Source organism: Spermophilus citellus (assembly GCF_964194105.1).
Source record: "Spermophilus citellus genome assembly, chromosome: 2".
In the NCBI taxonomy this organism is placed as follows: Eukaryota; Metazoa; Chordata; class Mammalia; order Rodentia; family Sciuridae; genus Spermophilus; species Spermophilus citellus.
The window spans coordinates 169,427,854-169,455,701 of record NC_138183.1 but is presented as its reverse complement, the minus strand read 5'-3'; the positions used below and the strand labels follow the sequence as shown (position 1 = coordinate 169,455,701).

The window sequence follows — 27,848 nt, the reverse complement described above, 5'->3', positions numbered from 1 at the left end:
GAGGGCATAAAAGAAGTTGGAAAGCATGGCAGGGAGAGAGATTTGGGGGGAAAAAGAGAAGCAGAAGAGTAGAACATTATTGAAAAAGAAATAGAGAAGATGTGCTTAAACATCTGTTTTGAGTGATACGATAGTGCTAAGCACTCAATTCACTTGCTATTTATCAGGTTCCTGATGTGCAGCAAACATTAGAAAAGGAAGCAATTGAGGGAGTCAGCTCATTAAAGCAGGATGTTATGTTAATGATAATTCCCATTTATTCCCTCAATTTACTGTTGAGAAAAATGAAGTCCAGAGGTCACTGGACTGTCAGGGATGGAACAGTCTAGTCATTAGCAGAGCCAGGCCTAGAAATCCACTCTCTGTGTAAGAGACAGTATTGATAATTTCTCTGCTGAAATTGCTTTGTAAGAAACTAGAATGGAAAGCACAGATAATCTTGAATTATTTGAATAGTCCCCATCTAAAGCTGTCCAGGTTCTTTCTTCAAGGCTTATCTCAAATACTACATAGGAAACAAATGTATACAAGATTTTCCTTGCCACACCTACCCTCTATTCCTTTGTATGTCAGGTTTATCTTACCTTCATGTCTTATATCATTTATCAGTGTGGGCTTCTTTCTGTCTCCTCATCTTACACACATACACACACACACAAAAAAAATTACAGTGAGAGTCATGTATACACAACAACATATACATGCATGTATTCCTAGATATAGACACCCTTGAACATAGTCTCCTCACAACAGCATCCATGCTAAATTATACTGTTCTTTCTTTGGTGCTTTACACAAAGGGAGATCGAAATCTTATTTTTAGGAGATAATTAGCTCCAGGGCTATCTGATAGCCCTAGCACCAGAATCCACTAGGCCTCAGCTAGTGCATAGACTCTGAGTAGGTAAATGCCCTATCCAGACTCACAACTTTAAATGTTTAACTGTGAGAATCCAGGCCCTCTACTATTTAGATTCCAGCTATACTTCCATATTTATCCTATATCATTTTCATTCATATACCAACATACCAGAAAAAATAATATTCCAATTATGGTGATTTTCCATCTCTTTTTCTTTGTTTCTAGCAAACTATTTGCTTTTTGTCCTGTCTTTCTCCTACTTATACAAATTATAACTATTCTTAGGAATGCCCAAATGTGTACATAGCTCTATTCATATCTGTAGATTTTTCAATTTAAAATACACTCTACTGTTATGTATATCTAAAAAGAACAAATTAAAAAAATTAACATATGGGTCTAGAGACTAAGTTTCCAACTTCCTTAAAAGAAAGTATCTTGAACTGAAGGGGAAGGTTTGGTGGAATGTGGTAAAGACCCACCATTACACACATTTGAAGATTTATGTTTCATTTAATCACCACCAATAAAGGAATGCATGAGTTTGTGAGGCAGAATAGAAAGTCAACTAAATTCATGAAAAATAATTTCAGATAATATGATCAACCTAATAGCATGGGGAACATATGTAGAAAATTAACCTGAACATTTTCTCATACATTTTTTGGCCATTCATATTTCTTCTTCAGTGAAGTGCCTATTCAGTCCCTTTGCCCATTTATTGATTGAGTTATTTGTGGGGTTTTTTTGGTACTAATCTTTTTGAAATATTTGTATAACTTTGAGATTAATGGTCTGAATTGAATGTGGTAAAGATTTTCTCCCATTCTGTAGGCTCTTTCTGTCCATGTTCTTTGTTACCTTTACAGTGAAGAAGCTTTTTAGTTTCATACCATCCATTTATAGATTCTTGATTACTTCTTGCACTTTAGGAGTCTTGTTGAATTTGGTTCAAAGCCAACATGATGGAGAGTTGGGCCTACTATTTCTTCTAATAAGCATAGGGTCTCTGATTCATAAATGTCTATTAACTTGGCAATTATAAAGTTCTGATGTCTTTGTTTTTAAAAAAATCAACACAATTATTTAATATTGGGAATGGTCATAATTATTTACTTTAGAGAATATTCAGTAAGTGAATTACCAGTGTTGATAAACACTTTTCAATAATTATCACCTTAAATGGTCTTGAACAGGCACGTAACCCAATCCTTAAGGGAAGAGCAGGATTTCATCATCATGATTGTACCTAAGTGTACTTTTTATTTCAATGCATCAAAAATTTTAATAGTCATCAAACATACACTAGCAACCAAACCACAGTGATTTTCAGTATAACATCTTCAAGATTGAAAAGAAATTGTGACATTCATTTTATGCTTAAAGACTATTCTTTATTTCCCAGGTGTGATGGGAGAATATGAGCCGAAAATTGAGGTGCATTTTCCTTTCACGGTTACAGCTGCTAAGGGAACAACTGTTAAGATGGAGTGCTTTGCACTTGGCAAGTAAGTACATATTCCTCTATAATTAGACACAATTGTTTATTAAAATGTGACAAATCTTTTCAGATCATTTATTTTGCTAGATTTTCTTTCCACAGAAGCTCCATAGTTGCTATACATTTTTTCAAAAAGAAGGACAAATGAGAATTGGCAAAGTAGCCAATTATAATTTTCTTCCTAGTCATTTCTATGGACTGCAATGTATATAATTTGGTCATTTTAACAAAAAGGAAATTTCTCTAAATTAAAGACAAGCTTCACTTTTCTGTGCCTCCATGCCTTATATTTCAGTATCATTCTTAATTTCATTCAGCAATGCTCCAAATAAGAGGAGGAAAAAGAAAAAGGTCTGTCTGCTTCTCATGTATAGGATGTAAATTATGTAGATTATGAAAATGGTACAGAAATTATAAGGATAATACTTAGATTATTTCAGAATCTCCAGAAATAACATCATGATAACACGAGCTGATGATATGCACAATTTGTTATCATTCCTTGAGACAGACAGAAATATATCACACTCTAATGTTTGCTATAGTTATTGATTCTATTTCTGAGGACTTAAATCCACCATATATTGTCACTTGTCAATGATGTTTACAATATAGGTATTGGGATCAGAGGCAAGAGTGGAATTTTGAACATATTTGATTAGAGTATTATAACTTATTTTAAATAGTGTTATTTTTCATGATAAGACCTCAGGGTCTTTTCTATATCATATAATTATAATTTGCATAAATGCATTTGTCAGTTACTAATCACCTAGCTTCAGTTGTGTTGAGCTAACTCCTACATCATAACTATAAAGTACTTGGAGATAAAACATGCTACATAAATGTGTTTATAGCAGTAGGGTTAGCCTGTGGGTGAGAAAAATATTAGTAAACAAAAGAAACTCAGCTTTTAACTGGAGGTTTCAGGATAAATATAATAAACACCATTTGTTTTAATTTTAAGACTGACTGAAATAATGTGTCAGTGCAATTCTCAAATGTAAATAGGAACAAGTTCATAATAGACCAAAGAAAAAATAAGTTATTGTACAGCCCCTCTCTTAAGAAAATAATGCCCATAAGTAGAAAGATATTTTAAGGAATTAAAATGAGCCTAGAAGATATTTAGGTAGATATCTGAGGAAGCTTCCTAAATCCAAAGGCACAATGTTAAGGGCATAATATTAAATAATACCTTGAAAGTCTTGTTCTTTACCATTTCTCCATGGTGTAATGTCAGGAAAAATGTCTCACATAAGGTGCTTAATTCTGATAAATGCAAAAATAATATATTCTGACTTGATGCCAAAGGTTTTTATATATCCTGCAGTTAACTAATTCTTAAATGCCAGAATTTGTACTAAAGCCACAAACAAAGGGAGATCATATTGTAAAACAAATTAGAAAACTAGATTTATAGAGAAAAAAACAATATAGAATATTTCCCAAGGCAAGCTTATTTAATAAGTTAGATTTGGTTGCTTTGGGAAGACTTGAAATGTGCTTAGTAAATTGATGCTTAAAGTTTCTTTCCTTCTAGATAGGATCCAATAGTTAAATCACTTGTATTCTTTTAATATCTTATTTTCTTCAACTTTTCCACTCCTCTTTTGTTACTCCTTCTCTCCCAAAACTAAATAAGTACAAGAGAGGGTAAAAGACACATACCACCTATATCAAGAAGGACTCTATTGTTCATTTGATATTCTTCCTGTGAAATATCACAGATGTGGAAAAAAAGAAGGCACTCACTATCTATAGAATAACTTTCCACCCTCCTGAAAATAAACAAGATCTAAGAAATAACATGTTGACATGCCTTAATTCCTTTACAGCATGTTATCATGTTGGAGTGTGTCATCATCGAGTCCCAACATGATCCCAGCAACCTCTAATTAATGGCTGAGCATTGGCTTAGTTCTCACAGATCATCTGAGCTGCTTCTTTCTGAATGTATGGTGCTCTAGAGGGCCTTTGTTCTGAGAACTTCAGTATCTGGCACTGGACATTGGGCAAGATGTCACCCCAGGCTGAGTCTTCCTCTCAGTGTGTCTTCATAGATAGGTTTTAACATAAGAGTGTCTTCAATCAATATAAAGGACGCTGGTTTCTCAAAGGAGTGTTATAATCAAATTCTGTAATGGAGCATTTCAACCTCTTTTTCATCTCGTGGTTTTTTCATTTGGTATCTCCTCTTCTATGAACACTCCTCCCCTCTTTTTCCATGGTGGTTCCCACCTGCTCTCTTGCCTCCACTGCAATAAAAGCTTTTAAAGGGGCTGTAAACATTTTTTAATTTTTTTTTAGTTGTAGATGAACACAATACCTTTACTTTATTTATTTTTATGTGTTGCTGAGGATCAAACCCAGTATCTCACATGGGAGGCAAGCGCTCTGCCACTAAGCCACAATCCCAGCTCCAACTGTGAACATGTTAGCCATTTGTAACCACTTTATCTAACTCACATTCATTATTCTCTCTGAAAATACTTGGGTTCTTTTCTTTATAATACTTAATGTGATTATACACACACACACACACACACACACACACACACACATATATATATACATACACAAAGTTTAATATAATTATAATATTAATGTTCATTTATATATATATATATATATATATATATGTATGTATATACACACACATATACATATATCCACACTTAGAAACTTCCTGTAACTCAACAATGCAGCTAGAAACAGGATCCAACGTAGATGGTTCAATGAAGTGTAGGAAATGATCAAGGTGGCGATCTGTGAGCAGGGTTAAGAAGACCACAAAGAGAAATGAAGGTATATGTAGACTGTGCATATCTGAACTCTGGTATCACTTTTTAAGCCTGAAGGCACAAGGGAGGAGGAGATGATGATACCAGAATCAGATAGTGTTGGAATAGGCCAAAGACTACTCAGCAGGGGCTATAATCACTGGAGCCACAAGAACATAGCTAAAGAGACTTGTTTTTCTTATACCTTCTGACCTCCTCTATGGCCTCCCAAGAAGCCAACTATAACTCAACCAGAAGTCTGTTTTCAAGCCAGAGGTTATAATCAAGACTATCCCTCACTTGTATATTGCTGTTGTCTTCCGTCATACCAGGAACACAGCACTCAGGAAATGCTTGTTAAAGGAATGAATTAAATACTGTGCATATTTAATCCAATCAACAGTTAGTAATGAATAGTAATAAGCTCTTCATACTTTTTTCTTGTCCTTTACCCCAAAATAGTTATAAATTCACTAAACACCTGTTTCTTGCCCTATTATATTATATGTATACATATACATATATATATATATATATATATATATATAGTATAAATCTCCAAATGTACTCATACTCTTGTCCCATCTTTTCCTACCTATTCTTGTCTCACTTCATCAAGTAGCTTCTTGTCTTAGGCCTACTATTTCTCCATCTCCTTACTATCATGATAAGAAAACATGAGCTCTACATTTTAAGTGCATAATTCAATATTGTTAACTATAGGCAGGATTATCATAACATATCTTTAGCAATTATTTATCTTATATAACCGAAGTTTTACTTTTATTTCAAACTTATCATGTTCATGTCATAGTTACTCTTAACAATTCAAAAAAAAAAAAAACTCCCTTCATATATTGCCTCATAAGAGGAGATTGTTTTAAGCACAGGAATAAAAAATATTAATTAAAATCTAGAATGAAGGACAGAGTTAAAATATATATCAGAGAATAATATTGGATGTAATAATGTAATAAACACAAAGATGTTGCTGTTACTAACTTTGTCTCCTCTAGGTTTTGCTGAGGCAATCCAGATTTCTAGATTTTTATTAATTGAAGCACACACCTTCTAGATATAATTCTTTTCAAGGAGAAATGATTCACATTAATGCACAGGTGCCAAAAAGCAAGAAGTGAGGTTTTTCTCATAGTTCATCTTGTAAATGTGAATATACCTTGAAAAAAATAACTGAATGCAGATTTGAAGGTTTTGAGAGCCCAGCTTGCCAGGCAATGTCCTAGAGACATGAGAACTTTTTCCACAGTTCCTGTTTTCAAAGAGATGCCACCTCCCTGCACATAACTGGGTCTACTATCACAATCTCTTGACTCCGATCTCAATGTTGTAACATAAACATTAGCTATACCTACTGACTGACCTATCCCCCATGGTCAGCTTTTACTGCTACATACATTTATTGCCCTGTGTTTTGATTTCTAAGTGAAACTGAACAATAGTACAAACAGGTTTTCTTTCCTTTGGATTTTCTCTGACTCATAACAAGATCACATGAACCTTTGATAGAGTACACTATGAAATGTCTTTGATATTTAAAAGAATTAAACTTTTAAAATATTATTTTAAAACATTAAATTAGATGATATTTAAATATCAAAATATTGTTTTATTTATTTTTACTACATTTTTATTCCTATTTACATGTGCCTTTATCTCCTTATGATCTGTCCCTATGGAAATGTTCATTTCCCATAAATTAAAGGATAAAGTTAATGTGAATACAGTGCACAGATCATTTTAAAATATGTTCATACTTTTTTGTTTTCTTAATGGAAAAAAGAATATTTTATGGCATCAATTACACCATCTCTTGATATCACCAAAGTTTATCAACCTCCCTAATTTAAAATAAAAATTGGAAAACTAAACACTGCGATTTTTTTTCTAAATAAATCTCCACTCAAATCTTAATTTCACAAAAATCAAATAGTTCCCCAACAGGAAACTGGGGCAAAGCACAATCCCAGCATACAAGTTCAGTCCTAGAAATCACTCTTAAAATAGTATTACACAACATTGAGTACAGGATTTATAAAGTGACAACAATGTGCTATATTTGTTATTGGTCAATTTTTGCAAAGGTATTTCCCCAAAACTGAGAAATGCTTAAATATGATCCTTAGGGAAAATGAGGTATACAAAGGCTTGGGAATACAGCAAAGCATAAAAATGGAGGGGGATTAATTACTTTGGAAAGAAAAGGCTGTTTTAGACATATGGAAGGTTATTATCAAGAGACTTCTCACAAGCTGTTTACCAGTTTCAACAAGGTAGGGAGGGAATGAAACTCTACCAGTATGGTATTAAACTAGAAGAATTAGCTTGGGTGTAATGTAGAAGTTCTTGACAAAATGAGTTGTTACAGAGAAAATGGGTTATCAGGAGAGGAAGTGGAAGCTCTCTTTCTGCACTGCTGTAAGAATATAATAATGCCCATTTGTCTTCTAATGATTTAGATGTAATGTTCCCTGAAAGGAGAGAAATGATCCAGGTCAGGGTTAGAAATGAAAACTTTGAACATTCTCATTTGATGGCAACTCATCCACCTACACTTAAGATAAATATTAAGAATAGAAGGATAGAGTCAGGCAGATTAATTAGCTACTTTTGGCAACTACATTGTTATATAATGGAGCAAGCTGGTGGGTGGCAAATGTATGAAGTAACAGTGAAAAATATTGGGTTTTCTTGCTCAGCATTGAGTCCAGAAGCGAGGAAGAAGGGTTGTCTGTGACATTTCTCAGGTATGTTTAAAACTTAGACTTAATACACTTAATCTAAGAGGTAAAGGGAGAAAGGATATATTTTAGTTAGCTTTTTCTCTACTGTGAATAAAAGAACTGATTAGAAAAATTATAGAGGAGGAAAAGTTTATTTGGGGGCTCACAGTTTCAGAAGTCTCAGTCCATAGACAATAGGCTCTATTTCTTGGGGCTCAAGATTGGTGGAAGAGTGCGTGTGGTACATTGAAGCAGCTCACATGATGATCAGATAGCAGAGAAAGACCCCACTTGCCAGATACAAAATATATACCCCAAAGGCATGCCCCCCAGGGATGCACCTCTCCAGTTTCCTCCCACCCACCTTAGCTTACCATTCAGTTAATCCTGTCAGGGAATTAATTCACTAATTGGATTAAGGCTCTCATGGCGCAATCATTTCTCCACTAAAGCTTCTTGCATTGTATCACATGTGAATTTGAGGGGGGCATGTCACATTTTAACCATAACAAACCTGTAAAGTAAGGAGTCCCTAAGGGTCCAATAAATATTTCATTTCAAAGGTTCTTTCCAGGTATGGAGTCATGTCAGTTAACTTTTTGTCACTAAGAACAAAATACTCAACAAGAACAATTTAGAAGAGGAAACGTTTATTTCAGTTCACAATTTAAGAATTTAGTGCATAGTCTGCCACCTCTGTTGCTCTGGTCCTAAGGAGAGGCAGAACATCATGATAAATGGGCCTAGCAGAGGATATCACTCATGGTATCCAGGAAACAGAGACAAGTAGGAGCAGGGACAAAATATATAATCCCCAAGGGATGTCCCCAGTGAACCATTGTCCCCAGGCATAGTCCACCTGTCTACAGTTATAATGCAGTTATCCATTCAAATTAACAATTGATTAGTTTGTAGCTCTCATAAAAATTTCACCATCTACATTAATACAGGAGCTTTGGGGGAACACCTCATATCCAAACCATAAGAGGTATGAAATTGAAAGTTGGTAGTATTTTTAATTGGAGGTGTTCAATTTTTACGTCCAGTCTATGCAAGTTGATAACTAGGTAACAGAGTAAACAATTAAATTTTAAAAATATGGAGAGTTAGTAACTGAATAGCCCAGTGAGGAAAAGAGGGGTTAGAATTATTACAAATTATTATCTCAGAACTATCCTGCTAGGACCCAGAACTTTGAGGACTGGCTTGGGTAGCATTCACAGAAGTTTGTCTAAGAAGTTTGAAAAAATTTAAATTGCTTTACAGAAAAGGAATGTGTCCCTTCTCCCTTCTGGTCTTGTAGTGTACTCATACTGCCTCCTCTTGACCCTGAAAAAATGTGGCTTTCTGACTTCTAACCCCAGCACATAAAGTACAGTAAGGCCAGAGCTGAGAAAAGGGGTAATTTAAAAATGAGCCTCACTTCCACTTTACATTCTCAGACTCATTTCCTAATTAGTCACAACCTTCTCTGAACCTCAGCCATAGATGCTTTTCCATGTCTATGACCCTGTAAAACTGTGTCCTTACTCTAAAACACCCCACCATCACCATCCTGTTCTACGTACAAGACTTAGGTAAGGTGCTACTTCTCCATTAAATCCACCCTGCTTTTCTTGAGATCCAATTTCTTACCTTTGGAACAACTATATATATTGGCCATGCATATTTCACCATTTTGCCTGCCCCACTGGGACAGCTGTATATATTTTTCTTCTTTACTGTGCTGAAATTTTTGATCCCTGGAGTGTTCTTACATGCAGCAGGCACTGAATAAGTTTGCTGAATTGAATTCAAGCCTGAGAAATGTGGTCCATCTTTCATTGCAGGACTACGTTATTGCCTTTGGTTTGGTCAGACAAATGTCTCCAGATGCTGTTCACTTGTTTTTTACCTGAAAATTCTTACCACATTTACATTAACTATAGTTTTCTGGCAGGTTTCATTTCCCCATGTGACCTTTTGTAGACAAGAGAAAGATCACTAGATACGTCAAATAGCCACCACCAACAAAAAAGTAAGTTCTGGTCACTGATGCTTAAGTGACCCCATGCACAAGGGCAAACTTGGGGTTATTCTGTAATAAAAAAGCCATATGCTATAAAGCAACATAGGTTTATCTACTATGACAATCCTGATAGCTAATAGTGCTAGCAAATAGTGTTACAGGCAGACTTTTTTTTTTTAACTTTACATGTTCCTTATCTTGCTTTTGCAGCCATTAACACACAATCAGATCAGCTGTGCTCAAAAGGCCTTGAACCAGTTACTGTAATAATTATGTGAATGACCTTTCTAAACTCATCTGAAATCTGGTGGTGAGGTGGGAGGGAAGAACACATTCAATTTCCTGCTCTTTTTAGTTCCTGCTTATCTTTCTTTCAGATAGCATTTACAAATCATCTTTTACTACACTCCGTCAAATGACTATTAGGAAATGAAGACTTTAAGTAATTATTTTCTCTTTTTGTATGTTTATTGCAAATAAAAATCACCAGTTTTTAATTCATAAAGTCATTTTTGCAATAATTTTTTTTTCCCTCAGTCCTTAGCCAAGTTGTCTCAAATGGCTGCTCTTGTGTCCCATTGTAACTGTGAGAATGACAAATATTCCTCTGAGACTCCTCACAGTCTGCAACTGGCAAATGTTCCTGAAAGAATCTGCTCTTTAGTTACAGATTGATGATTTATTAATGCTGTTTATTTGGAACTGCCAGTCACTAAGGACTGTAAGAATTAAAAATGAATCGGAGTTGTATGGTATTTGTCTATCAAGCTAAAATAAAATTACTTAATCATTAGATTGACAGAAGATCTGGGAATAAGTCAGTTAGTAGGTCTAGGAATCAATAAATGTTTAGATTTCACATGAGAGCAGTGTATTATGGAGTCAATAAAATTTACTTTTGTGATCTACTGGTTGTTTTAATATTGCTGAGACAAAGGAGGTATCCTCATTTCAGGTTGTACCCAGAGGGGACAGGTGCAGAAAACACCTTAGAGATTACATAGTGCATAGCCTAGCTTCAATTTTAGATGGGGAAGTAAGACTGTAAGAAATCACTAGACCAAGACATGTGAGTATGCCACTCTGATTAGTGCTGGATACTTCTTCATTCTATGCTCTTTACATTTTAAAACTTCTGCTATAGTGCCAACTATGGAAGGGAATATTTTATTTACATATTTACTCTTGTAATCAGAGGTCTTACATATTTCTAGGGAAATAGGACAGATTTTATTATTCACATTTGGATTCAGTTAACTGGTATCATATTTACAACCTTTCCAGTGCTGTCCTAGGACCACTTAATCTGCCTCAGCAAGGCCAAACAGCTAGAAAGCTGTACAGGCAAAATCATATCTCCAGGTTTTGAAACTAGTGATCTTCTTCATTTGCTGTACCACTTTTCAGTTGCAAAGAGGTATTGACATTTCATCCGAGTAAAGACTTTTCTGGATGCCCTGAAATATAATCTTAATGATTGAGTATTAGGAATATTAGTGTGCAAAACAGGTCACCAGGGCATGTCTCAAAGCCTGAATGACTGAGATCTTTATTTAGATCAGCTTAGACTCATATGATCATTTTATTTTTGATCAATCAGCCTGCAGTTTCTATAGATCTACTCTTTCCTGGATATTGATTGTGAGATCAAAATCTGTTTGGATATTGAAATTCATAATGAGGATATAACATATCAGTGTGACCATCAGAAGTTTCTTACTCTATTTTACATCCCAAAAAATATTCACCAGATACAGAATCTCAATGCCTGAATGAACATTAGTGCACCAATAAAAGAAGCAACTTTAATCAAAAAGTTGAGGACAACCTCAGTGAACTTTAAAATGAACCTGTGCCTAGAACTGGATGGCTAGCACTACATCTCACTTAGATTCTAACAACATCTCAGAAATATTTCTCAAGGGACTAGAAACAGGAGTGAATTTAGGCAAATCTTATATTCCCCTGACCTCAGTTTCTTTATTTAACTCTGAGTCTTGGATTTCTGTGAAGTTATATGTGGTCATCACCCATAAATTCCAAATGACAGTTCTACTAGAAACTTATTTTTTTCCCAATATTTAGAACAAAACTTGCCCTCTAAAGAAAGATCAATTTCAAATTTTAAAATATTCTCATATACAGTTCTTATTTGATATTAAGTTGGAAATTTAGCTAGGAAACAAACACATTCTTTGAATATTTACATTTTGTATTTATCATTTCAATAACTTTGAAAATATATACATAGCATTCAAGTTGAACTTCCCATTCTTATCATCCTTGACACACCTTCCTCCCTAACTTTCATCCAAGTATCTTGCCTCCAACTCTTGGCCTCAATGACCTCTGACAGACCATCTTTCCAAATCTGTCGACTGTTGAAAGCTCTAGATTTTATTTCTTCCATTCTATTCTGTCTGCTACTATCTTAGTTCAAGTCTCTTACCATTGCATTAGCTTGGCTTTCTTATATCTGATGCAAATAAGACTACAATTTCACTGAAGTTGCATTAACTTTGTAAGCTCCTCTGTACTGCTTTCTGGAGGCCCAGCTATCTGCCTTTTATTTGTTGGATGTCTACCATTCCCCAGGCCTTCCTCCTGGTTTTCCTCTCGCTCCTATTCCAGTCAATCTGATGTTTATTTTGGATTTCAGATCTAATTCTTGGATCAAGTGTCACTTCTTTGTTTAGCCTGTTTGACATTCCTCAGTCCCTTGAGCCACAGCTTTGGTCCGGACTGGGGTTCTAGAAGACTGGGCTTCGCTATAGATCTAATTACATAAAAACGATTTTACTGCTACTACAGGTAAATACTTAGAGAGTAACCCTAAGTATAAACCCTTAATTATCTTTTTCTTTCTTTCTGCTAAACTTTATCTCTTTTATCACAATAAATGGTTCTTAAATTAATTCCTACTAACAGTATATGCTGAACATTTGTTGACTGAATTAAGTTACTTATCAACATAACATGTAACTGTGTATACTCAAAAGGAAGCAGGAATGAACTAATATATGAAAGGAATTCTAAGCCTGAGACCACATATATGTGGGCATTTAATTTGTAAAAATAACACTGAGTGACAATGATGCTGTACCTCAGAGTATGCCTCATGCAGTAATATTTGTCTGTATGTGCTCCAGCTTAAGAAACACAATTTTTAGAGTTGGTATTTGGGACTGATTTGTTTCACCAGAGTTACCATGATATTTTTTAAAAAAATCTGTGACAAATTTCTAGTAATCATGACTGTTGGTCTATACACATAAGGAATGGCCTCAGTACAATCACAGAGAGAGCAAAATTGGTGGGTCTCCTTATGGGCTGTAACTATCAAGTTACTTCAAAGGAACGGATTGTCTCTCTCTCTCTGCAAAATATCCCTGTGTGTATCAACAACCTTAAGAGCATAATTTCTCCATTAGTAATTTTATTATTGTTATTGATCTCTATTTTTTAAGATACTTTATTATAAAAATAATTAATAAAAATCATTTCAAATTATATAATCTATATAGCATTTTTCAAAAATCACAGTTTTTCTTCTATTATATTTGTATAATAATTTTGGGGAATTATTTTTGAAGTTTTAGGGAGATCCCTTAGATTCATTAATTGCATATTTATAAGTCAAAATTTAGTTTGTAGTAACAGAAATATTTCTATAAAGGTCTAATTTTATCTATTCTTGTATAAAGTTTTTTTTTTCCCATTTTAGAATTTATCCTGAAATTCAAAGGATGTCTCACATCTATTTATCTTCAGTCTTTCTTGTCAGATAGCTGATTTAGAAGAAAGTTTATCTTGTGTTTCTCATATCTGTGACACAGAAGACCACATATAAATTAATGAGTTTACTCTCATGTTCTCAACAAATGAGTAACCAGAGACATAATTCCATCTTTGTCTTTGGAATCTCTGAGGGCATCATGCAACTAGAAACAGGGTGCCATTGAGATGGGGGAAGGGAGGGAGAAATCCCAGATTAGTTACAAAAACTTCCTTTGTCTATATCTTACAGTTAACATTTGCAGAATTGTATTTATCTCTATAATCATATTTATCATAAAAATATACTGTGAAGTTATATGTCCTAACTTTATACTCTTCTATGTTATTAAACTGACTTTATATATGCATGTTTCCACATGCTCAATGTATAATCAAAGTGGTTCTGAATTGTTTTAAAGCTCATTTATTATTACCTAAGATTACTCATTTTATAATCTTTCAATATATCTAAACAGTTTTTATTTCATAGGATGATGAATTAGAGGTTGTCTTTTTTTTCATTTGTGTGGTAATTTTTCTGTTAATTGTCTCTGTCTATATACTTGATGTTCAGTGGTAGAGGCATATGCACATGGTGGAATTTGGTGCAATAAGATTAAATGTATTTCTTGTTTCAGAGAAATATGTATGTGTGTGTATGAATAAGTTGGTAAAATCCATAGAAAGAACATCTTAGGATAGGGTATCCTAAAATAGAGTATAAGACATAAACTCAGCATGTAACATTCTGTTTTTCCTCTTTCTATTTTGAAATGCAATATAGCAGCACCTACCTTCTGTGACCTGTTTTTGTTTGTTTTTTGTTTCTTTTGTTGTTGTTGTTTGCAGTTATATAGTGCAGAAAAGGTTTCATGTAAAACCATTTATAATGAATTTTAGAATGAAAAATAATTCCATATAATAGCCACTAGATACAAAATAATACTCAATGGGAACATATGTTGCTGTTTCACAGAACAAAAATCAAGTGATAAGTACTTTTGATCATTTCTATTCCCTACTTATATTTTCTTTGGGGGATTGAATCAATCTAAATTACAACTTTTAGAATGTCTTATTTACGGCTATTTCCTCAAAGGAAGGTACATTATGAAATCAGGTCACTTGTTTTATGCATCCCTACAGACATATGTGGCTTTCTTAACATTTCTGAAAGAGGTGCACACGTCGGTATTTGCTACATAGGGCAAGAATAACTTCGTGCTCCCACTTTACCTATTCCTTTATAGTTAGCCACATTCTATTGATAAAAAGCACGCAATATATAGGCATAGTTTTTTTAAATTTTAATATCTCTGACATTCAGATGTATAATACAAAGTTATGCCAGTCTAATTGACAGTATTACCTTTCTTAGTGAACCTTTAAAAAAGTGAGTCTTATAATCAAAAGTATCTTGAATGTGATAAATTAGAATAATTAAGGCATATATTAAGCCCTAAGTTGGCGATCAACTCAGTAGGATCCTAAGTGGTGACATGTTCTTCCTCTGTTAATGAGCAGTTTAATTTTAAAAATCTGAAATAATAAACAAATATCTATCTTATGGTACCAGTAATCTTTTAGTACAAATGATTTTTACTACATATTTTTATCTTATAAAAACAACAAAAGTTACTGTAGCATTAGTAGTCTCAGTTACCCCTAACCATGCCATTTCTTTGATTCCATGTGCAACAATGTTCAAATATAAAGAAGTGGATTAAAGAGATTTCCTCTGTTCTTTGCCTTTGTTATCAATCTTGCACCTGTGAGTTTTGTTGACTGATGTAATAAATAACAAAATGAAGAGGTGATACCTAAAGAAATGGTAAAGAAAATGGTCATCAGTTTAGTTCTTCATTTACTTCTGTTTCGGGGCCAAAAGGGTAGACTAGAAAGAATAAATAGTGTATTTTCAGTGGCTAAAATGTACAAAAAAAAAAAAAATCTATTAGTCCAATTAAGTAAATTACATTGCTAAAGTATCTACTCAAGCTGCTTTTAAAAAGCTTCACTGAAGTATATTTGGAATATAATAAAGTATTTAAAGTATAAAATTTGATACATTTAGCATATGTATTGTTACCATGAAAACATCACAGTATTCACATGGTGAGCATATTCATCATACACAAAATTTCTATACGTACATTTATCATCCCTTTTCCAGTTCCCATCCATGCATCCCCAACCCTAGGCAAAGACAGATCTGTTCTTTTTTTCTGTCAGTATAGATCAGTTTGCATTTTCTAAAGTCCTATATAGCTGGACTCATTAAATACATACATTTATTTTCTTATGTTGTCTGGCTTCTTTCACTCAGACTGATAATTTTAAAATTTATACTAATTGTTGGATGTGTCAATTGAACATTCCTTTTTATTGTTCATTAGTATTCCATTTTAAGTTATGTCACAGTATGTTTCTCTGTTCACCCATTGAGGGAAATTCAGCTTGATTCCATGTTTCAGTTATTACCATAAAGCTTCTATAATTCAAAATTCATAACTCATCTTTGCATTTCAGTATTTATATTAAGATATGTATTTAGTGGTTACTATGACATTTTGTGTAAAGTTGAATTTCTCAATGACTAATATAATTGAATATGTTTTTTGTCCTCACTTGATACTTGTATCTTTTTTAATTAATTAATTTATTTTTTATTTATATATGACAATGGAATGCATTACAATACTTACTACATGTATAGAGCACAATTTTTCATATCTCTGGTTGTTTACAAAGTTTATTAACACCAATTCATGTTTTCATACCTGAACTTTGGATAATAATGATTATTACATTCCACCATCATTAATAAATAACCCCATGACCCCTCCCTTACCCTCCAACCCCTTGGCCCTATCTAGAGTTCATCTATTCCTCCCATGCTCGCCCTATGAATCAGCCTCCTTATATCAAAGAAAACACTTGGCATTTGTTTTTTGGGGGATTGGCTAACTTCACTTAGCATTATCTTTTCTAACTCCATCTATTAACCTGAAAATGCCATGATTTTATTCTCTTTTATTGCTGAGTAACATTCCATTGTGTATATATGCCACATTGTTTTTATCCATTCATTTATTAAAGGGCATCTAGTTTGATTCCACACTTTAACTACTATGAATTGTGCTGCTGTAAACATCCATGTGCTGTGTCCCTGTAGTATGCTGTTTTTAAGACCTTTGGGTATAGACCAGGGAGAAGGATAGCTAGGTCCAATGGTGGTTTCATTCCCAGTTTTCCAAGAAACCTCCATACTGCTTTCCATGTTGGCTGTGCTAATTTGCAGTCCCACCAGCAGTGTAGAAGTGTACCTTTTTCTTGGGTAGGCAGAATTAATATTATCAAAATGACCATATTACCAAAAGCACTATACAGATTTAATGCAATTCTGATCAAAATCCCAATGACATTCCTCATAGAAATAGAAAAAGCAGTCATGAAATTCATTGGAAAAATTAGAGACCAAGAACAGCTAAAGCAATCCTTGGAAGGAAGAGGGAAGCAGGTGGCTTCACTATACTGGAACTTAAAACTATAGTACAGAGCAATAGTAACAAAAACAGCATAGTAGTAGTACCAAAATCGACTAGTAGACTAATGTTAAGTTCTTAGAGTTCTTTATATAACCTTGAAATTAGTGCTCTATCTGAGGTGCATGTGTTAAAGATTTTCTTTCATTCTGTAGGCTTTCTCTTCAAATTATTTTAGTTTGGATTATTTACTGTTAGTATACAGAAATACATTTTGTATATTGATCCTATGTTGTACAACCTTGCTATTCTCTCTTGCTATTTTTTGTTCCCCCCAAACCACAGGGTTTTCTACATTATTCAAACATGTATCTGTGAGTAGAAAGTTCTACATCTTTTCCAATCTAAAAGTCTAGATTTTCCTGCCTTATTGCACTGTCTGGAACTTGCAGCATGACTGTGAATAGATTCTTGAGAGGACCCATCCTAGTGTTATCAGGAGAAAGCACTCAGTCGTTCTCTATTATGTACAACATTCACTGAACATTTTAGTAGATGTGCTTAGCAGGTTGAAGGAGTTTCCTTGTTCCTCTGGTTGTAAAAGCATGAATGAACATTGAATTTTAAAATGCTTTCTCTGAGCCTAAAGATTTGTTATTATACTAAATTGTACAGTACTTTGATTGAATTTTTAAAATAATAAAACAAATCTATTTGCATTCTTGAAATAATATGATTGGATTCAGTTTAATGTATTTTATAAGGATTTTAAATATGTTTATGAATAATGTTTCCCTATAGTGTTGTTTTCTTTTAATATTTTTGTCTAATTTTAGTATTGAAATAATGTTGACCTCACAGACAAAATTATTTCTTCCTTTCAGCTTTCTTAATTCTTTGTGTAAAACTTATATTATTTTCTTCATTAAATGTTCAATGAAATCCTTTTATTAATCTCTCTGTACCTGGAGTTTTGTGCAGGCTAGAGGAAAGGCTTTAATTAGAAAATCAGTTTCTTTAGTACATATAGGCCTGATCTGATTATCTGTCTTCTGACATGAACTCTTTTATTTTTATCTATTTCCAGGACATTTTTTTTCACTTCAAGTAACTTGCCAAATGTATTGTGATAATATTGTTCTAATACTCCCTTATTTTCATTTTGATATCTGTCAAAAACATGGTAGTCTAACCTCTTTCATTCTTGGCATTAATTTTGTTTTTGTTTTTTTTTTTTTACTTTATGGTCATTATCAATCTGGGGCAAGATTCATTCAATTAACCTTTTTTTTTTCTAAATAACAACTTTGGTTTCATTGACTTTTTCTAGTTTTCCATTTCTCTTTCATCAATCATTATTTTCTTTCTTTGGCTTGTCTTAATTTTCATTTGCCCTTCTTTTTATATATCTTTTTTAAATTATGAGTCATCAATTTGAGACTCTTTTCTAAATTACTGGCATAAATTTTCAGCTAAGTACTTATTTTTGCCGCACACCACATATTTTGATATATATGTTTTTATTTTCATTCAATTCGGTACTTTCCTTTTTACTACATATCATCATGAGGCATAACATGATGGCGTGCTCTATGACATGGCAGAATGATCAAATCTATTAACATATCCAACACCTCACATAATCATTATCTTTATGTGGTGAGAACATTTAAAATCTACTCTTTTTATTATCATTATTACTTCATTTTTTTGTTCTACTTAGTTGTACATGACAAAAGAATGTATTTCAATTCATTATATACAAATGGAGCACAACATTTCAATTCTCTGGTTGTATATGGTTTAGAAATGCACCATTTGTGCAATTATTCGTGTACCTAGGGTAATAATGAATGCTACACATTATTAACTATAATTGTCATGTTCTACAATATTTTCAGAACTTATTCCTTCTAATTGAAGCTTTTTACCCTTTGAAACTTTTCCCTATTCCCTATCCCCTCAGTCCTTAGTAACCAGCTATTCTAGTCTCTACTCTTCGGAACATGTTGTCAGGTTCAACATGGGAGATCATGTAGTATGTGCCTACCTGGGCCTGGCTTATTTTATTTAGCATAATGTACTCCAAATTCATCCATGTTGTCTCGAATGACAATTTCCTTCTCCTTTAAGACTGAACACTATTGCTTTGTGTATATATACCATTTTCTTTATCAATTCATCTGGTAATGGACACTAGATTCATTGCTTATCTTGGCTTTTGTGAGTAAATGCTACAATAACAAAGGAATTCAAATATCCCTTCAAAATAGTAATTTCATTTCATAATATAGTAGTTTTTTTTTTTATTTTCTGAGTACTTCCATTACTATTTTCCATAATGGCTTCACTCATTTATACCCCACCAACAATGCACAAGGATTCCCTTTTTCCCACATCCTCGCCAACACTTTTTTTTTTGTCTTTTTGATAAAAGCCATTCTAGAAGGAATGAACAGATATCTCATTGTGGTTTTAATTCTTGTTGTTCTGATCAATAGTAATGTTAAGAATATTTTTGATGTACATATTGGCCATTTGTTTGGCCATTTCTTTATAAAATGCCAACTCAAGTCCTTTTCCCATTTTTTAAATTTAATTTTTTTTTATTAGTTACACATGACAGTACAATGATCTTGACATATCATACATTGGAATCAAATGGGATATAATATCTCATTTTTCTGATTGTACAGGTTGCAGAATCACATTGGTCATAGTCACATATATACATACAGCACTAATAATGACTATTTTATTCTGCTGCCCTTCCTATCCCACTTTCCCTCCCCTTCCCTCCCCTCCCATCACTTCTCTTTACCCAATCTAATGTGACACACTTCTTTTTTTTCCCCCTCACATCGTCATACATGTATTTTGTATAACGAGGAGGGTCTCCTTCCATCTTCTGTGCAATTCCCCTTCTCCCTCCTTTTCCCTCCCACCTCTCTTCCTTATTTAGTGGTAATCATCTTCTCATGCTCTTCCCCCCATCCCATTTTGAGTCACCCCCCTTATGTCAGAGAAGACATTCGGCATTTGTTTTTTAGGGCTTTTTTAAAAAACTGGTTTATTTCTTATTATTGAACTGGTATGGTATTATATACAGCTTACATGTTTAATCTTGGTCTGATATATGGCTGGCAACTATTTTCTTTCCTTTACAGGTTGTCACTTCAGTCTCTTGATTACTTCTTTTGCTGTGAAAAATATTTTTGGTTAAGCACTGTCCACTTTCTATTTTTGCTTTTCTCACGTGTATTTTTGGGATTGTATTCCAAAATATCTGAGTCAAGACCAATGTCAAGAAGGTCTTCCCCTGTTTTCTTTGGGTAGGTTTACATGTTTATGTCTTACATTTGAATTTCACTCCATTTTGAATTGATTTTTGCATATCTGGCAAGTAAGGACAAAATTTAATTCTTCCAAGCAGCATTTTGAAAAGAGAGTATTCTTGGCATCTTTGTCAAAGAGCTATTCACAGTAGATGTGTGGATTTATTTCTGGGGTCCAAATTCTATTCCATTGGCATTTATGTCTGTTTTAGTGCCAGTGTCATGCTAATTATTTCCCTACACTTTTAATTTTCTCCTATATTTTTACCCTTTTTGGAAACTTAGTTATTTAGAAGTATGTTATTTAGTTTCAAGTTATTCATTATTTTTCAGATTTATTTGTTATTAATTTCTATTTTAATTCCATATTGTCAAAGAAAAGAGCCTGTGGAATCTAAGCCCTCTTAAATACATTGAGACTTGGTTTATATCAAAGACTTTGGTATGGTTTGGTATGTTTCATGTGCACAAGGGAATGGTTTGCATACCATTGTTAAAAAGTGGATTCTGCCTGACAGGGTGACACATGCCTGTAATCCCAGCAGTTTAGAAAGCTGAGGCAGGATTATCATGAGTTCAAAGCCAGCCTCAGCAATGGGCGGGGTGGGGGGGTGGCTAAGCAACTCAGTGAGACCCTGTCTCTAAATGAAATACAAAATAGGCTGGGGATGTGGCTCAGTGGTTGAGTGTCCCTGAGTTCAATCCCAGGTACCGGAAAAACAAAAAAAAAGTGGATTCTTCTACAAGTGTTAAGTAGGTCAATTTGGTTGAGAATGTTGCTCAGACTTCTCTACCTTTATTTATCTCCTATCTATTTCTTCTATAGATTGTTGGGAATAAAGTAAGGATTTCCCAAAATATTTATAGATTTGTCTGTTTCTCCTTTCAGTTTTATTAGTCTTTGACTCATATTTTGGACCTCTATAAGGTAAATGTCTACTTATGACAAAAAAAAAAGCCTTCAATATCTGATTTTGTAATACACTGATGTGATTTATGGCAGATTAAATATTGCAGAAAAAAGCAATGAACTTGAAAACAGCAACAGAAAATACCTAAAACCGAAACAACACAAAAGAATTAACAGCAACAGATATAGTAGAGTATCAGTGAGCCTATTATAAATGTAATTTTAGCTCCTAAATTTAAAGGAGTGGGGAGAGAGACTATTTTGAAATGTAATGGCTAACTATTGGCTACTACATTGAAACTTGTTTTATATCAAAGACTTTGGTGTATTTTGGTACGATCCAAGAAACTCAAACCATAGCCCAAAAATTCTTTGGGCAGGTACAAAGGAGAATGTTTGCTTAATTTTATGGAAAGAATATGTTTAGTTTTCTCATTCCCAAGGACAATGAATGAGATTCATCTTCTGCTGTTTCAGTGCTCCCCAGACCCTGGTGGTATCAGTGTTCTGGAGTTTGATCATTCTATAGGTGTGCAGCGGTATCTTGATGTTATTCTAGTTTGCAATTTTTCGTGACTTACGATCTGGAATATCTTTCATAGGCTTATCTTTCGCCTCCATTTCTTCTTTGATGAGGTATCTATAAGATCTTCAGCCCATTTTATAGTGAGTTTGTTTTCTTATTGTTGAGTCTTAATAGTTCTTTATATATTTCGGATAACGGTCCTTTATAGTTTTAATATTTTATATTTAAATATTTTATATTTAAAATTCTTTTTTAAATACTTTGGATAGCAGTCTTATATAAATACTTTCTCGTAGTTTCTGGCTTGTCTTTTCATTCTCTTGACAGTGACATAGAGCATAATTTTTAAATTATCATTATTTTTGTGGTGCTGGGGATTAAACCCAGGACCTCAAGCATCCTAGATAAGAACTTGACCACTGACCTACATTTCCAGTTGAAATTTTGAATTCTAATGAAGTACACTTATCAGTTCTTTCATGATTGTTATTCTGGTATTGCATAAAAAATGTCATCACTAAATGCGTGATTATCTGCATTTTATTCTAAGCATTAAAGTTTTCATCTCTGAAATTCTGATTTGAAATTTTTAAAATTCTTTTTGATTTTTACTAATAAATATGGGTAATATTTCCTCTGGGTTCTTGAACATACAAATCTACATTAATGTTCTTCTTTAATAGACCTATTCATTGTATGTTTCATATGTATATGAGTTTTGGTTGACTGTAGTTTTTCCTCACTATGAGTTATATTTTCTTGAATCTGTACATACCTGGAAAAATTTTTTTGTCACAAATTTGAATTTTGCCATCTAGGAAACTGAATATTTTTGATCTTTGTTCTGTGATGAGGTTCTTAGTTGGAATCATTTGACTCTTTTACATCTCACTTTAAGCACTAATTAGATTATTGGTAATTTTTCCCTACTACGGAGGCTCAGCCTTTCTCAGTACTTACAACTAATAACTTCTGAATTGCAAAATTCTCCACTCTGGCTTTTAGGAAGATAGTATTTTCAGATTGGCTGAATTCTGACAACTGTTCCTTCTAATATTTCAGGATGTCCTTTTTGTTTCATAAGGTCTTTTCTCATAATCACATGTCAGTCAGTAATGAAGTGAACACTTAGCATGGGTCTCCCATAGGTCTCCTCAATCTCTCCTGCAGTTCTATTCCCTCAGGTACCATGAACCCTGGCAACCACAGCTCCCTAGACCCGGGCTCTGTTTCCTCACCTTAAAGTGACTGCTGAGCTTGCCTGTCTCCCTCTTGGTACTGCAGGTTGGAAACTCTAGGGGGGGGGGGGGGGCAAGCTGCAGCAGTAGTAGGCTCAGCTTGTTTATTTAACATTTTCAGGAATTATATCCTCTCCATCCTAATGTCCAGTATTTTGAGTCTCATATTTAATGTATTTTTCATAGTGTTGAGCTATTTCGTCCTCGATCATTTTTATATAATAATAAATAAATGAAAAGTAAAAATTTTATGTTGAATCAACTCTGCCTTAACCATCTTTATTTAACCAAGGGTATAAGAATAAAGCAATTTCCCTGTGAGATATGGTAGATCTACCTATCTTTATTTAAAAATTATGCTCAAACTCTGGCAACAGAAAGGTAATAGGTCGATTTTTGACCAAATCCATTCTCAGAAAAAGTTTGAAATGAGAACAACAAAAAGCAAAGTTAATTTTCTCATTTCACCTACCCATAGCTCAAAAAATAATTTCAACCAGATTAAATTCATAAGAACCTGTCATTCCTTTATAGTTTAATAGGAGTATTTTTCAGAACAAAAAGTCAGTAAAATGAAGGTCTGTTAGTTTAAGGAACCTAATTGCGAATTTCAGCTCAATCATTTACCAACTATACAACATCAGATGGGCTTCCCCCTCTTTGAATCTCATTTTCATAATTTGTGAAGTAATCGTGATAAATAGCCTCATATAATTGCTATTAGAATTTTCCAATGCAAAACAAAATAGCTTGAACAAGTGTCTGAGAAATATTTTGTTTTTAATTATAATATGGACTTGAATATTCTTTGCTTAAAACAAAGGCCTCAGTCAGTATAAATTAGTAGGTAAAATGAGTTCAAAGAATGCAAATGTAACGCAAATATTAATATACGTCAATTTAAATAGTACTGAAAGGTAAATCTGAGTTTCTCTTCCTCCAGAACTAAAATTTCTCAAGGAATAATCTACCCCTTTTATGAAATGATTTATGGGTTGTTAGTGCTCCTTGGCTTTTGTGGGTTTATTTTTGTTAAAAAATATTTTGAATAAATAATGTTAATTTTAAATATGTAATGAATATTCATGCTCCTTTCGTTCTGTCTTTATACCAAAATCATTACTAATATTTTCTGTTAATAAATTGTTCAATTTATACTTATTTTCTCTATTTTAAAAATTAGAATATTATGGCTGGTTCTGTACTTTATTCCAATGAAAATTCGTTTAAAACATTGTGTCCCTTAAAAATAAACTGAGTTATCCCTCAGAAATGATCTGTGCTATACTCTGTAGTATGTCAGGCTTTGACTCAGTATGGTGAGTATAGGGAGAAATAGACTGAATTTATACCATGCAATGTCTGGTGCATTTTTTGCAATATCTACCTAATGATAAAAATGGCTTTTGCTTAAGAACAGAATTTACTGTCCTAAATACAATCAGAGCCATGGATCTTTCATTAGTATAATGTATCATTAACATAGCCCCTTAACCACCTGAGATTAAGATTTGCCAGATATCTGCATCCATTGTACACAGGTGGCACCCTTTATTGTCCTTCTCTGCATTTGTTCTTGCTAAAAACACTACAGAGCCAGAGAAATTTCACATAATTACGTACATTGAAAATATATATGAATAATGGCTTCAAAGTTATCTTTTCTATTTAGAAGATATCCTAATCTGTGTTTACTTACCTGTAAAACAGAGAAAACCAATTTCTGTGCTTCTGTGAAACTTAAATGATATAGAAAATCCTGAAAATAGATGGTCAGTTAATTATAGCTATATTATTTTATTATCCAGCAATCATAGATAAATCAAGAGCCTGAAAGATTATACTTCCCAAATACAATTCTTTCACTATGACCTCGATTAGATAGATATTAAAGTAACTGCCAAGAGTCTCTCCTAAAGCCACAGTACTAAATCTACTATTTTTATTTTAGAATTCTGATCTCAGAATTCCCATCTTAGTATTGTTTACCTATTGGACTACACAGTCTGTATGCACTAGATTTACATAACACTCTGGTGGATGTGAGCATTAATTTTAATGTGTATATCCTATCTTGATGAAGAGATACACAGAAGAGCAGAGATTTTACTTTTTTTAACCTATTACTTGAAAGAATTGAAAGTCAACAAGAACTTCTATATCACAAAAATTCTAAAGCACCTACACACTTTCTCAGTTCTATTTTAATCACTGTTTTAGGTACTTGGTTGTAGAAGTGGGTGAAAGACAAATTTATTTTGATTTATTTGGCCAATAAATACTCAGAGAAGGTAAACATTCCAAAAATATTACCATAAGATCATTAGGAACATCAAGTTGTCTTTTTGAATATTTTGAAGGCTTTATTTTCTGCTATTACATTTAATAATTATATTAATGTGTATTTTGTGTTATTTATGAATTATATGTTATTTCACCAAAGCTATGTTAAATATTAGCAATTTCACATTTACCTCCTTGCATTAGCCAAACAGTAATTCAAAATGACAAAGTTATAAATTTAAAAGACAAAAAATGTGCTAAGGGGAAAAAAAAGTAGATTTTATACTTTTGTCAGTTTAATTAGCAAAGAAAATATATTAAGTGGTTTCAGGTTTCTTCTTAGTGAACAACATGCTACTTGGAATAACCATCATTGTGAATCTTATCATGGGGATAAATCTAATCCTATGGATTTGTTATGATTATATATTTATAAAAAGAAAGCTTGAAGGGTATTAAGAGTGCAGTCTTTGACAATGTTTATTATACTAGCATCACTGTGCCAAAACAGCACTTCTGCATGAATGCGTCATGTACACTTATGATGATATTCACTTAACTCTAAATGTTTTTAAATCCTGAATCTGTTTTCTTACTGTGACCCATATTTGGGGGCAAGAAATTCATAAATAGTTTTTATAAATGAGAAATATATTTTCATATGTCCCTTCCTATTTCTCAAGTATAAAAATAAGCATAATTAATATAAAAGAATGTCATTTCTTTCTGAAATTAATCTATAAATATATATGTACATATACATACATACACATACATATATATTTTTCATATGCATATACTTCATATACATATATTTCATATATAGAGAGAGAGAAAGAGAAAGAAAGAAAGGAAGAGAGAGAAAGTGTGTGTGTGTGTGTGTGTGTGTGTGTGTGTGTGTGGTGCTGGGGAATCTAACCCAGGGCCTTATGCATGAGAGGCAAGCACTCTACCAACTGAGCTATATCCCCAGCCCTACAAATACAATTTTAATAAATGAATATTGTGGTAGGTTTTTAGCTTTAGTTCCATGATTTTGCTAGCAAAATACAGTGCTTAAATCTTTACCTTTTGTTATAATCTATCTATTGGTTTGCAATAGTTTTTAAAACTTTATACCTAATAAAATTCTATGTATAGATGAAAACTAGTTGCAAATTAAATAGAAAGTTAATATGAAGGGTGGATGTTAATAGGTTCATGATCTCTCTGTAAGACAGTTTTTTTTCTGTATGTTTAATCTAAAGGTCTACTTTCCTCAAAGTGTTTACAAATTTTCTAAGGTAATAAATCGTAATGGACCCAGACAAGCAGACTGCTATGTTCTAATTTATAAACATCAAATTTGAAAGGAGTGCTGGGAACAGGTAAACTTTTCTGGAAGGACTTGGAGAGTCCCAATAGATGGAAGGAGTAAGAAAGAGGATAGACTAAAGGAGAACTTACTAAAAAATACTATATTATTCTGAGATACAATCATATGTGGAATCATACTGAATCTAAAATAGTAGTTAACTATAACATTTTCTTGGTCTGATTTCCTAACTTCACAATATTCTCTCTATTATTTGCAACCCCAGTCTTCTGCTTATGCTCCCAATTCTGTGATATCCAAATTCTCCTTCTTTTCCTCTTCTAATTTAATGAGCTAAAGTACAAGATTCATTGCTTTAGTCACTCTCTGCCTGATATTTTTTTTCTATGTAAGTATTTATTTCCTTTTCTGTGAGAGAGACAGGATATTCTCTCATTTGCACCCTGAAGAAACACTGTATAATGTTTTGGAGTTAAAGAAGAGGAAAAAGAATTAGCATGATATTAAGACCCACATCTGTCAATTTTATCAAGAAGCTATAATAAGCACATGCATATATATGCACATACACACGTATGTGCATGCGCACACATACACACACACTACACACACACACACACACACACACACACACACACACACCAGAATAAGGAAGACAGTAGGAATTTAGTGACTGTTATAGCCTGAATAAATCTCAACTCTTCATTCTGCAAGTTTCATGATTTTAAACAATGGACCTCTTCTCTCTCCATCTCAGCATCTATGAAATAGATTAAAAAGTTCTTTTTTTAAATTGATTTTATTTTTTTAAATACATGACAGCAGAATGCATTACAATTATTATTATACATATAGAGCACACTGTTTCATATCTTTATATATAAAGTATGTTAATCCCCAAAGAAGCAACAGGCCATCTGTGGAAAATGGGAGCATCTAGTTGCCTATATGTGACACAGGCTAGACCCAGAGGTAACTGCTTTCACTGCTACTTGAAACTTTTTCAAATGGAAGGAAGAAGTAGTAAGTTTCTTCAAACTGGTAAAAACATAAAGTTTGTACAAGACCATAACTTCACAGAGAC

General features: G+C 33.2%; 1 protein-coding gene across 3 annotated transcripts in view; it reads left to right on the top strand.

The window, feature by feature from the left end:
* CNTN5 (contactin 5) overlaps positions 1–27,848 on the top strand; it is a gene marked incomplete at both ends in the record, with an annotated part of 738,975 nt that overhangs the window by 412,451 nt on the left and 298,676 nt on the right. For all 3 annotated transcript variants that reach the window (XM_081281778.1, XM_081281777.1, XM_081281776.1), the window contains one exon: positions 2,268–2,370. In XM_081281778.1, the coding sequence (XP_081137904.1) occupies positions 2,268–2,370 (103 nt within the window). The remainder of the gene's footprint in view (positions 1–2,267; positions 2,371–27,848) is intronic.